At 34.7% G+C, this 14035-nt stretch overlaps 1 protein-coding gene across 5 annotated transcripts in view; it reads right to left on the bottom strand.

The window, feature by feature from the left end:
- TBC1D32 (TBC1 domain family member 32) overlaps positions 1-14035 on the bottom strand; it is an 89170-nt gene that overhangs the window by 53712 nt on the left and 21423 nt on the right. For 4 of the 5 annotated variants that reach the window (XM_074819234.1, XM_074819232.1, XM_074819235.1 and 1 more), the window contains 7 exons: positions 12780-12907; positions 11444-11645; positions 8401-8480; positions 6547-6685; positions 5758-5845; positions 4200-4318; positions 3459-3575 (listed from right to left, as the gene is read on the bottom strand). In XM_074819234.1, coding sequence (XP_074675335.1) covers positions 3459-3575; positions 4200-4318; positions 5758-5845; positions 6547-6685; positions 8401-8480; positions 11444-11645; positions 12780-12907 — 873 coding nt within the window. The remainder of the gene's footprint in view (positions 1-3458; positions 3576-4199; positions 4319-5757; positions 5846-6546; positions 6686-8400; positions 8481-11443; positions 11646-12779; positions 12908-14035) is intronic. The other variant, XM_074819233.1, reaches the window with a different exon arrangement.

Below are 14035 nucleotides of genomic sequence, written 5' to 3'. Positions count from 1 at the left end.
TGTTAAGGCTTACATCTTTCACCCCACAGCATCTCATGTAATAGACAATAACCTGTGGCTGCTTCCCATTTCTTCCACAAATCCAACCTAATTATCTTCCCCTCAGGTTCACTGCATATCCAAACTGCTTCTGAAGAAATTATTTCATTAGAAGACTAAGAAATGCATTAAAACATTCACTGATGTTATTGTCTCAGAGACAGATTGCTGTGCAGTGGTCAGAAGAAACAAACTACAGAGTCCTTATGGGCTTTATTTAATCTGAATTAAAACCAAACTTTTATTTTCTCCATATTTAAGAAGTATAGTTTCAGAAACAGAAGAGGCAGTTATTATTCAACTGTTTAGATCAATGAGTCATTTCAATATAATATGTGAGAAAAGTTAGGATCTATACTTTCACAAAATCAACCAAAGCTCTGGTTTTCAACAGAGGTAAGAGTAAACACTACAAGTAAAACTGCCAGTAGCAGAAAAAAAAATCTAGAACTTGTCAAAGTAAACTGTTTTCATAAAATGCATTCTTAATTAAAATACTGCGAAACCATATTTTCCCTATTACATTTTTTTGAGCTGCAGGGGAGACAGATGTGAAGAATGCACTTTTTCCACATAGTATGTTCATAATAGTGCTGGTTTGGGCTGAGGTAATTTTCATCATAGTAGCTAGTATGGGGCTATGGTTTAGATTTGTACTGGAAACCATGTTTATAAATCAGGGATGTTTTCCTTATTGTTGAGCAGCGCTTACACAGAGTCAAGGCCTTTTCTGCTCCTCACACCAACCCACCAGTGAGGAGGATGGGGGTGCACAAAGCTGGGACAGCTGACCCCAACTGACCAAAGGGATATTCCGTATCATATGACATCATGCTCAGCATATAAAGCTGAGGAAAGAAGAAGGAAGGGGAGGACATTTGGAGTGATGGTGTTTGTCTTCCCAAGCAACTGTTATGTGTGAAGGAGCCCTGCCTTCCTGGAGATGGCTGAGCTCCTGCCTGCTGATGGGAAGTGGTGAATGAATTCCTTGATTTGCTTTGCTTGTGCGTGCAGTTTTTGCTTTATCTATTAAACTGTCTTTATCTCATCCCATGAGTTTTCTCACTTTTACACTTCCGATTCTCTTCACCGTCTCACTGGGGGGAGTAAGCAAGCAGATGTGTGGGGCTGAGCTGCTGACTGAGATTAAACCACGACAACTGTAAAATTCACAATAAAACAATTCAACTCTGACCTCAAGGCTGTTCATAAATGCAAGCAATTGATTTTTTGGGGAGTTTAAGCCTGTTTAGATATTTGCACATACAAAGAGTTAAATGCCATGGCATATTTCTCTGGCAACAACCTCCTCCTCTCATCTATATATCAAAGCTTGGAGACTGCAGAAGAGTAGAAAGAGCAGGCACAGAGAGAGGACCATTGAGAAAGCAGATCAAGCTCTGATTTGGGATATTAGGAAGGAAGATAATGAACTAGGTCACACACAAGGTCCAATCAGAAAAATATTAATAATAGTAACTTAATTATTACAGGTAGGATGTCATCTACTTTGAATGCTTTTTTTGAATACAAAAAAATTCACCTGCTTTAACATGCTTTTCCAAAGCTACAGATCTGGAGGGTACATTCCCTTGCATATGTGTACTGTAGAACCTCTCAAAGGAAGAGCAGAGACAGGCAGAAGGGCCCTGATCCATCTGCTCCATGTTCTAAAATATTTTTGTATGGCAGAGTAACAACAACAACAAAAAAAAAAGATCTGGCACGTATTGAGAAAAGTTTTCCTGAGGGCACAAAATAAAGATCTGTTCAGTCAACAATACAACTAGTTAGCCAAAAATACAAAGGAGGAAAAAAATGTTTAAATCCTGTGTATTTGAGAAATAAAGGGCATACAAAGATGATTAAGTTCTGTGCTTTATCAAATATAGTTCAGCAAAAATATTACAAGTCAGATTCTGTGGCAATGTAATATGATTCAGAAATACAGAAAAACAAAGCAATTAGGTCTTCTAATTAAATCTTCTAGTGTCATCGAAATTGCTTTTACTTTGCTTTCTAACCATAGTTACATCTGGTCAAATCTTCTACCTTTAGTGTTCTGCAATCACTGCCCAAAAACCTGGTTATAACAAATCTATATATGTCTGCTTAACCCCAGAAGTTTTCTGAGTACTCAGACAAAGCCATTATTTGTTAAATGAACATTAGAACTGACTATTTCCCTTCTGTTAACTACAATATCTTGGATGACTAGTTTAGGCTTAAAAAACCCACTGTTCCACAGTAGTTAAGTGAGACAAACCCCATCTAAAACATCTGTAACTGTCCAGGGAACTGTGAACAATTGTATTGGTATTGCTAGTTCTGGAAACCTAGAGAATTCCACCAAAGTCTTGAAGTGCCTCAAAAGCCAAAACAACACGGGCTTTCAAAAGTCACAAAAATCATTGCTTAGGACCTACCCCAATCTGAAAGCTCTCAAATATCTATCACCTTAAACATACATCTATTTCCCCCCACTCCCAGTGCCTCAGAAAACTTGATGACTGAACAGAACTATTCATTGGTGGACACACCAACATTGAGTGGATGGGAAAAGTGGAATTTATCATCCCATTTCCTCCTGAAATCATCAAAACAGTATCACAAAAAAGAACTAAAAAATTCCTTCCAAACATAACATACACTATTATGATACACTCTGTCTAAACAACATAAACTATCACCAATCCAGAGCTTGTGCTAAGCAAACAGTTTAACACAACAGCAATTCAAAGTACTAGCTCATTAGACAAAAATCTGATTTTAACTGCCACTCAAAGCCACAGTTTAAATTTGCCGGTGCTTTGTAGATGAGAAAAAAGCCCTAATGGATTGCAGTTGGATGAACTCATACAAAATAATACTAAATACCGAAATGGCGATACTATTTTTCTTAAGACTGAAATATGTCTTAATCCGTAACTTTCCAATTAGTGATTTTTAAAGTTTGCGAATCATCTGTATTATTAAGAAAGCCTGAGGTTTTTTTGGTTTGTTTTTGTTGTTTTTTTTTTTTTTTTTAATTTTTGTTGAAATCAACAGATAGTGTGATAGAGCAATATTATATAAAATAAAAGTATATATATCTTCCAGCATTTTCCAGTATTTAACTGCATGCTCATATAGAGGTGTTTATGTATGTCACTTTTTTTCATGGAAAAACACAATTCTAACACAAGCCAGGAAAATTTAAATTAGGCATCAAATTTTACATTATCTTTAGGATTTCAAAATGAAAATTTAGGTTAACATGAAGTGATATGTGCATATACTGCCCTCATGCTGTACGTAATACAAAATGCAGAAAATTTCAAAATCTTTCAGTCAAAAGAAAAAACTTATTCTACTATTATTTTAACCTTTTCTCAGGAAAAATGTATTTAATTTTCTTTCAAAATAAAAACTATACTTACAATAATATCTGTAGGTACTTCACGGAGTGAATACATTGGTTTATTTGGTATATCTTGTTTACTCAGGAGCTCAAAAACCGCAGGGTAAGTGAGCAAGTTTATCAGAGACAGAAAAGACTAGACAAAGAAAAAAAGGGGGGACAAAAGGGAATGTTAATCTGTTAAGTATAACCAAGTAAACATTAATAATTATTTCCCATTTACTTTAAGTTAGTTATTATCCTTTTTTGTAGGCTGAACTTGACATAAATAATGTTGCTCAGAATAAGACTGCAAACCCTGGCAGGTGTCTATATAACCTAAAAGGGCAGTATTGTCTGTGAAATATGTATTATCTACCAAATTGTACAAGCAATTTTGAAAATTATAATATTTTCATTATCATATAATTTTAAAATCCAGAGACACAGCATATTCTAAAACACGTCAGTCTCTCCAATCCTGCTATAGTAATCAGAGACATGAACTGATGGCCAGTATTTTAAGACTTTCACTTTTGTCATGATTGTTACTTACTATTTTATACTGACTTTAATGGATTCTTGGCATTGTGACCTGCCATGCAACACAAGAATCTTTTCGATCACTCATCATTTGACTAGTGCATTATACTAATTTAGCCTCACATGCAAAGAAGCAGGTATAGTTACAGTGAAAATTCACAGAAAGGTGTGTATCATCCTCTCTGAACTACAGCACTATTTTTTCCATGTCAATACAGAAGACTAAGTAATTTCTCACCTTCTGACAGCTCTGGTCAATAGGGTCAACTGGAGTAGTTTTGGGTTGGGTTATTCTCAAATCATCTTTTCCACACTCCAAAAGAGTCCATAATTCAGTTACAAGTGTCTTTATAAAACCTAAACCAAATTTTTGTTCTAATCATGAGAATGGCAAGAATACCAGAAAAACAACTTTCGTATTATAAAACATTTTATACCACAATTCTAACTCAGATTCTCAAAATCATCTACATTGTGAACTAAAATTTCACAAGATAGACTGCCTGAGGGTTACTCTCCCTGCTATTCTCAATCCTTTAGTCAAACTACCTTTCTATAGCAGCCTGCTTGTATTCAATCTAAAATCTACAGCAACAGTTTGCAAAGACTATTATACTAGAGTAGGATGATATTTATATATCTTCCATGTAAATGAGCTGCTGATGTTCTTTAACAAGTTAACTGCTACAGATCAAGGCTTAGCTAGTATTGGCTCTGTGGTTTTAAAAATACAGATTTACTATAAATCATTAATAAATTAAAACATACTACAATGAAGAGTTAAGGACTGAAGAAGTCTTTTTAAGAGAAGCACTACTAGCTGAATTTAAAATGTTAAATATTAAAATAGAAGAGGAAGGATTGCCATCTAACTCTGAAATCTCTAAATGTAAGTTATAGGCTTTATAGTATAAACTTTACGTACATTATACAACATCCTCTCAGGGCTGAAAAATCAATGCCAATTATTTTTGGTCTACCATTTGTCTTTGACACCAAGGGCCATAAGAAGCAACTTGGCTGAGAACCTTAAACAGGACAGATGGGTTACTCCTCAAGTAGATCTGCTCCCTGCTTTCTGAAAGGTCCCAGAGGCATAAACAATAAGCAACTAACAATCAGTTTCCCTGACTGGCAGAATTTGCCTGCCTTTCTGACAGTCTTTCAGTCAAGTCATTTTAATTACACACCAGCCAATTCTAGATACTCAGAGAAAATATTCGCAACTTTTGTACCTTATGGACTTTCTTAGCAACTTAAGACAGTAGCTTTACTTTATCAGTAAGATTCTAGTATTAACATAACAACTACCTAGACTGCTGGGTTGCATGGCAACGGTTGAGTTATCTGAGAATGAATCTGAAGGGACTTTGTGGTATGGGTTGACATATGAGAAGAATTGTCAATTCAAACAATCTCAATTCCATCTCACTACTGTACAGGAATGCCAATGACATTCAGGTCTTTGCAGTTTCTTGCTCTTTGAGCAGTCAGTAACTACGGAAAAGTACATACAAATTACAGAAATCAACAGTTATTAATTCTGATCTGTAGATCAATAAGAAGCACTTGCAAATTGTTAGCAAACAAAACCTTGCATCGAGATAAGTGAATGACTTAAAAGTTGAAAGGAATAAATTTCCATCAAGACGTCAATAGACGTTTAAGCAGTTTTTGCTAATACTGTTGAAATTATTCTACTCAGTTGACCTTTTTTAGCATCTTTCTCACTGACTTTTTCTAATATGCAAGACTATAGCATGTAACTGTTCATAATAACATCATTCTTTATTTACCTGAACTCTGTAGAGCTACTGCACCCGTTGGTGTTGTTGCCATTTGCGTAACAATCACTCTATTACCAAACTCCTCATATTCGTTTGTCTGTTAGTAACAAATGGAAAAGCACAGTTTTAGTTATTCAGGGGGCATAAAACTCTCAAATGATCTCTTAAATATTGATCTTTCCTACACTTGTTTACAGAATTTAATCCACTGTACAGTTAGACTTGAAGAGCTCATAGATGTTATCCTCTACAGACTTACCAGGGTCAGATTCCAAACCGAAGACCTTTATCAAGTATCTTATCAAAATTTGAATGCAAAATACTATGGCTGAGACATGCAACATCAGCACAGAATAAAAATGTTAGCATTATAATGTTTTTTGTACAAATTCAGTAGGATGTCTGTAACATTATGGTTTTTCTCCTAAAATGCACATTAACCATCTTCTGGTTACATTTCAAGTATTGTCTAGCATAACTAGATTTCAAAACCACCTACAATGTGGTCTAGGAAAAAAATTCACTTAGAAGAAAAAAAGAAAAATATTTTTCCTAGCATTTCAAACTTTACAGTAAAAGTCAGAAAAATTAAATATATGCCTGACATTCTGAAGATAAGCAACACCCAATCAGTGTGGCACCAATATCAAAGATGACAAGCTACATTTTTAAATTGATTTTTGCAAAAATTAAGTGACAAAATAATTCCTGGATTTATTTTTTTATTATTTTCTTTCTTCTTAATTTTTTTACAATCATTAAAAGAAAGGAAAACTCTACAGACTCTGTAATGCTTACCTGGAGTTTTTTTGATAAGCTTCTGAACATAAAGTTCACACAGTCATTCATGGCACCTGTACTATGAAGCAGAAATAGTCCTTTGGGTGTGGCAGAAAAATTAAGCAAAGCATCTAACAAAGTCTCTTCCCATAACAAACTGCAAGAGTAGCAAAATAACAATAAAAAAAGATATGTAAAGAAGCACAGGAAAAAAGAAAAACTACAATTTCTACCTTTGAAAACACTTCATTCACTGGACTCTATGTTTACTCTATATGTTTACATTAGTTTAAAAAAAAAGCTTTTGGGAAAGTTGTAATATGTATTAGACTGTATTTTGTACAAACATTCAAACTCATCCTGACAAAACGACGGTTAGGCAGGAACACAGAACAGAAAGATGATGTAATGGGGAACCCAAAAGACCTATACCACCCTTAAATGTACTTACGACTTACTATCTGACTCTAGACAAGCCTTAAGGTATTGAGTCAGTTACAAATCAGCACAGCAGGCACAGAATTTCTCACCGATGTAAAAACACTATGAGGAACTAACAAAAACTCACATTTGAGGAGATAGAGGCTCCTGCTAGAAATTAGTACAGAATTATGAAAATAAGGAGCTATATATACACAATAGCTTCACATACTAACAGCAGTAAATGGAAGATATTTTCTACAGACATGGCATGAAGAACAGCAATTGCAAGAATAAAGTATGATAATACCCTCTGCCCTACAAAATATTCTACACCCTAAGAAGAAAAGTGAAGCAATTACATCACCTTGACTAGGTACCATCCCTGTAGGTACCACTAGACTCTCGTGATTCTGCTTCTCTAAAAGCATTTGCTTACCAGATTACTCTAGTTCTCATTTCCCATTTTTGACTCCTACCAACAAGCAGCATGCAGCTTTTCTCGTAGCAGTCAACTATCACCCCAAACTTCAGACACTTCTCCCACAGAATCCCTGCCATGTCATGTTCAGAAGCAAAAATTTCACCCAGAAATATATCAGCATATCTTGTTCCATAGTTTCACCCAGAAATATATCAGCATATCTTGTTCCATAGTTAAATGAAAAATCTAGATGCTCGGAGGAAATTGTAGCTTATGTCAATGGCAGCGATTAGTAACAGCCTCATCAGTCAGAGCTCTCCATCCCTAGATTTCTCTTTCCCACTAGATTGGAATTGTTATAACCAGTTCATGTGTCAACACTACAGACTAGAGTAACAACTGGTGAGGTATCTTTGCAAATTATATGTAAAATCTGTGGTAAAGTATAAACAAGAATCTACTTAATTAACTAGGTTTTGCGCTAACACCAACATCACCCTGAATTTTCAGGCTCAGAGATATTGTATATGTCTCATCTTAATGCATACAAACTTATATAAAGGGACATTAAGTTTTACTATAAATGGGGGGATGCCTTTCACTCAATATGTATCAGGCTGGCAGCATTCTGGCTGAAAATCTTGCTACATAATATTTTGATGGTGTAGATACCATTCAGCAGAACAGCATTTTAACACCACATCAAAGCCGTAAAATAAACTCTGACAGCTATTTTGTTTTATGCTTTCTAATTCACATTTTCCTCAAACCAATTTCTGTAGTCAGAGAGAATCAACTATAAGTCAATTTTACATAGATTAGACACAACTGTGTAAGCCAAGAAAGACCTGAAAGGTCAAGAACAATTTTGTAACTGTACTGAGACCTATGCTAGGATGATTTCACTCCCTCTACCTACCACTATGCTTTTGGCAAAAAGATACAGGGTTACAAGACACCCCAACTGTGGATAAAGTAGCAATGTGTGTTCATACTTGTGCATGTGCATAAATTAAGCATCAACTCACATGTTTTTTGACTCTAGACTTATTGATGAAGTCTTCGCACCAGTTACAGGAGTGGGTACTCTTTCTGAAAGCAAACTCATCTGTGAAATAAAAAGTAAGTAAATACCTCCTTGCTGTTTATTTACACCATTTTTAAACTTTAGATCTTGCTCAATGTCTTGTTATATATTAAAAAAAAAAAAGTGATCAAGTTGTAGTCTAGCCTTTCACACAGAGTACATTATTTCACTATATATTTTATTCCACAAAAACTTATTTTTTATTTCTTCCTTGGGTATAAACCTTTTTAAAGTTAGTCCATATTATAATTTTTTATTAGAATTCTTAAAATAAAAAACTCTTTCTTTTTACTTTTTAACTGGAGACTCGCAAAGCAAAAATTGGCATTAAAAAAAAAGATTTATAAATATAAAAATGAGACAGCAATTCTTTACTCCACTTCTGTCACAGTAAAAGAAATAACAGCCTCTGGAGTCAACAACTCAACACCATATTTATTAAACAATACGGCAAATTTTTATTTCATTCATTTATAAATTATCTAAATTTATCTATATTGGCATGTACATAATTAGAGCTACAGACACAGATATTTTTATATTTGATGGCGTTTCTAATTTAAATGATATTTGAAAATAATTGATGTGAAAAACTGTATATTTAATATGAATGATTTAAGTTGTTTCACGTTTCTAGGGATAAAAAGCAAATTGCACCATTCAAATGAAAGTGAGCAGTCATTAATTTACTCTGTTGTAAATGTGATCTAACAAATACACAAAAGATTCCTCTATTAAACTAGTCAGCTGTCCTGGATCTGTTAAGTTCCCCTTTTATTATCATCTGTACAAATTCTGTCCCACAATTCCAGCAGAACCTGCCGAAAAAAGTTGTTTCTCCAGTAGTCTTAGAACTCCAGGACATGTGTAAAAGAGGAGGAAACAAATTACCAGTCTCTCCATTAAAAAATTGTCACTACTGCTGGGACAGAGTCCACCAAAGCCCACCATTTTTGCTACACTATAAATGATAGAGTATTTTATAAACTTCAAATGTTTTAAAATTGAATAATGACAGAAAATAATTTAAAACATAATCAAGATGGCAGACTTGAAAATGTGACTTTCCTGTACTAACTTCTTGGTTCCTGAAGTCCTGAATACATAGATTCCACTTCAATCTCAATTTGACCTCCAAAGTGATGTGAAGAAATGGCAACTTGTCAGTTAAGTCTTTCATGATTTTTGATTTTTCATGACCTTGTATGTGTCAAAACAATGTGTTTAAATTATGTTCTACACCATAATGAAGGATTTTAATGTGCAAAGAAGTCTTTTGTGCATGTGTAAATGCTGTGGTGCTTTAGAGTAAATAACTGGAAATACCCATCAAAGGCATATAACAGCCTACATGTGATAAACATTAAACAGTTTAGTTCAAGACTGACTAGTTACACAATAGGAAAGCATAAAAAGACAGATAGATTGTTGAGTTATATAAATTGCAGCATGATTCAAGTGAACTAAACTCCTTAATTCAATAAAATCCTAAAGTTCTCAATGCAAGGAAGAATGTAAGTTTCAAAACCAACATTCTCTGATGAGAAATGGAGTTTACTGTCATATAATTATAACTGTAAGTAATAATACATTTTATTTTCAATCAAAATGTATGCTTTCATGATAATATTCATATACAAAAGCAATGAGAAATACCCACAAGCTGGTGATTTAAGTCTCTCTTCTGTTCATACTCTATCCTGATATCTTCTGTCTCAGTTTACACTGTGACTGTATTTTTAAGTTTTCTAATCATAATAAAAGCATACAGCATCTTACAGGAAGAATAGCTGTTTCATTCTCTTTCCTGTGCATTCAATCTCTCTCCTGCTTCCTCAACTTAAAAAAAAAAAAATTTAGTCTTTTAGCCAATGTTTTCTTCCAGCTCGGTCTGATCCTTCTCTAAGAAAATATTTTACAATCACTAGACAAAAAAAAGGAGATGGCTCAATTTTTCAGTATAAAGTGAAACAACACAGCTAAATTTTGGTTTTCCACTAAGAGTTCTAATACCTATAGTTTAAATATGCTTTCAGTTTAGCTGGAAGCCAAGTTGAAGCTTTCTATGCTAGCCTTACCTAAACGTTGCTGTGGTGGTTTGACCGCCAGACCCAGTACAGCTGCCAATGTTATTTTAATGATTCAAACGTTTGTTTGAATTTTACTTCACTGTGAACTTTTTGAAATTTGTTCTTGCAGTATCTGCTGTCATTTTTGCATCTCAACTAGATTTTTATAATAGCTAAAAATTTTCACACAGCATATGGCTATGAGAACAATGGAAATAGAAATGCTTTATTCACTAAACTGAGATCCATATACCTTGTTCATTAAATTTATAACAGAAAGCAGAATACACAGAACTGTTGGACCCAAGCTCTTTCATGCAGAAAAAGCATTAGACTAGCAATCAAACCAAAGTTGAAATACAGAGTCTACACTTCATAAGATATCCAAGTACACAGGTGAGACAAGAAGTCCTGTCTGGCACTTCTCATTATTGTCTCTAGCTATTTAAGTAAATCACCATCTAACTATTTAAGTAAAATATTTGGAATGTCTTCTTTTTCTTTGTTTCTCCCACCAAAATAAACTAGTTTAATCTAAAAATTACTAAGACCACATCTCAGGAGTTTTTCCTTTCAAAATATCCCAAACCAGGAGTGAAGACAAGATCTGTGTTGGACACTGGCTATCATGACATTAAGTGACCCCTAGCATCAAGGACAATGAATGATAAGTCTATCGATGCATCTTGAGAATTCCTGGTTTAATCTTAAAGCATAGAAGTCTCAAACCAAGTTTCTGCTAGGTTCACCTACAGAAAGAAAATTTGTGAAGTAGAACTTCATTTTTAGAACAATTCGAAGCATTATCTCACTACTTAAATATAAGTAACCTGAAGTAAAGAACAACTATTACATAAGTGGAACCTCTTACAGTAAGATTTTTTTCCAACCTTCTCAATCCAAAGCAAGATTTACCTTTTTCCAGGCCTCTCCAATAGATTCATGTAAGTCATAAGGAATTAGCATCTGCAGGCCTTCACAAGTTCTGTACATCTGACGACATACAAAAATGAAAGCTCCTTTAACAACTGGCAAAAGCTCGGATCCAGATACAAGTGAAATGTCGTCATGAAGAAGTTTCTTTGTAAACTGAACAATTACATGAACAGCTGTAGGACTAGAAATAAAATAACACTTTTAAAATGTTGTTTGTAGTCATCAATAAGCCTTGAAACAAATCCTCTGACTAAACATTTAAATTTTTCTACAGAAAAAGAAACTATGGAATGAAACTGTGATCCATTATGGAAGAGCCAACTGTATTGTAACACCAGTCAGAAGAAAAGAAACGTACAACACGTGATTTTACTTTGGCTACAGGTCTACACAAAGCAAAAACGCATCCATTGTTCTTCCATCCAGTCCACAAGGCTATGAACTACACAGACTTTGTGTTTTTTAGGAGTCCAGTTGGGAAGAGTAACAAGATAATTGTTTTAGCTTCTGCTTAATCAGAGTTAAGGATATTACTATAAGGCAAAATTTGCCCTTGTTCTTCCTTTTTCCTATCTGAGATCTCCTTCTGAAGTCTTCTAGGTTTGCAATGCAAAGGACAACTCTTTCTCCAAAATACTATTTTTTACTTCCAACCCCCCTTAAAAACATATGCAACTTCTGAGATTCCTCCACTTTGAAGATATACATTCCAAACGTTTTCATGACCTACAGCTTAGATATTTTTAAAGGCTAGTCTCAATTTTACTGCCCTCTTTCAAGTTTTAGCATCAGCTAACAATATACTACCCATAGGATCACAGAGATCTTAAGTGAGGTACAGTGTTACAAATAACAGCTTTTGATACAAGATCTGTCTCTACAAGATGTATTGAAAAGTGAATGTTACATTAAATCTATTCTTTCAATAAAATAGGTTGATTTTTAATATATATTCTGAAAACAAACAAACAAAAAACAGAGAAGAGGTGCCTTTGCCCTGAACAGTAGCACTATGAACATAATGGAACTACATTCACAGAAAGGAAAGCTCTCACATGAATACAAAAACTAAGTAAACTGTAGAAATCTCCCTGAATAAAAATATTTCTTTAAATTGACATTTCACCTGATTATACATGTCACCCTAATACCTTCTCTAAAACACTTACTACTTTACTTGATAACCAGATATTTTACTCCAAACATAAACAAAACATATCACGTTACAGATAAATGAAAAAAGAAAATGAGCCTCATAAGACTAATGTAATTCATTAAAGTACTCACTAATGCTTATTCATTAATGCACTCTTACCTATCTTCTTTGGCAGTTTTTTCATTTTCTCCATAAAGAAGAAGAGAAAGACCATCTTCTACAGCAGCAATCCTTGCCAAAATATCAGCTACATCAATTAAAGTGGTTTCAAGACAATTTATATACACCTATTTGGAAGAAAAGAAAAGAAAAAAAAGGTAGTTTTAAATTCAGTGCTATTATGAAAGCTATTTATTCAAGTCTGGCTTATGTATGAAGAACCTGAAGGTCATCTTTCCGATGATTGTTTAACAGCCTAAACAAAATAAGCAAACAGCCTATGTTCAAACTCCATTACAGAAATCTTCATCACAAATGGCAATAATTGTCACTTCTAATGATTATCGCAGAGGTTCAATGACTACACAGATATAGAGAACAGACATTTCTAAACTCCTTCTTCTCTTTTCCCATCATGAATGTGGAAAGGCTCTTGATATGCCATCTAGGGCTATAAGAACAATACCTGAATCGAGGTGAGAAACATGCTAACTCTCCCATTTCATGAGGAAAGTCTTCCCCACTGGAGCAAAGCAAAAGCCCTCTACCAATTTCTTATTCACTTCAGAGCACTGTATAGCCACAACTAGTCTATAATCAAGCAGACTTGAACATTTAACACTGATTCAGACTGGGATTCAGACTGTTTGGTATGGTACTATGACTAACAAATGCACTACCCGAATTAATGTTAAATTAGACATTGCTTATTAATAAGTGAAGTCCATATTCCAATGGCAGACAATCAGAAACGGGTGATCCATGAAAAACCTGTCAAGGACTAGCAAGGGCAGGATGCTCTGCAAAGGATGAGAAGTCAGAAGATGAGGATGATAATAAGGCAGGCAGAGACAATGGCTCACCATCAGATGGGCAGGCAGTCCCACCATACCCAAGCAAGGTAAACAGACAAGGTCCAGTTATAGTAACCAGGCTCAACCAACAGTCCAGATCCCCTCCACAGTGACAAGGGAGGTCCAAGGTTAAACCAGGAAGCCAAGTCAGTGAGTCAGGGTCAGTTCCAGACACAGTAACCAGGGTCAAACACAGCCCAAAAAATCACCATACAACTCTATTTATAGTGACAAGGCAGGTCTGAGGTGAAGCAAACCAAGAAATCATGTCTGTGGGTCAAGGTTCAGTTCAATGGGACAGTAGGCTTCCATGCTGCTACAACATAGTACAAGCAAGGAATGAGGAGAAGAACCTCATCTTAAAAAACATTCCTGAGTGGAAGGTGGAGTGAGTCCACACTG

The sequence above is a fragment of the Strix aluco genome, chromosome 3 (genome assembly GCF_031877795.1).
Source record: "Strix aluco isolate bStrAlu1 chromosome 3, bStrAlu1.hap1, whole genome shotgun sequence".
Lineage (NCBI taxonomy): Eukaryota > Metazoa > Chordata > Aves > Strigiformes > Strigidae > Strix > Strix aluco.
This window is presented reverse-complemented; position numbering and strand designations above follow the sequence as displayed.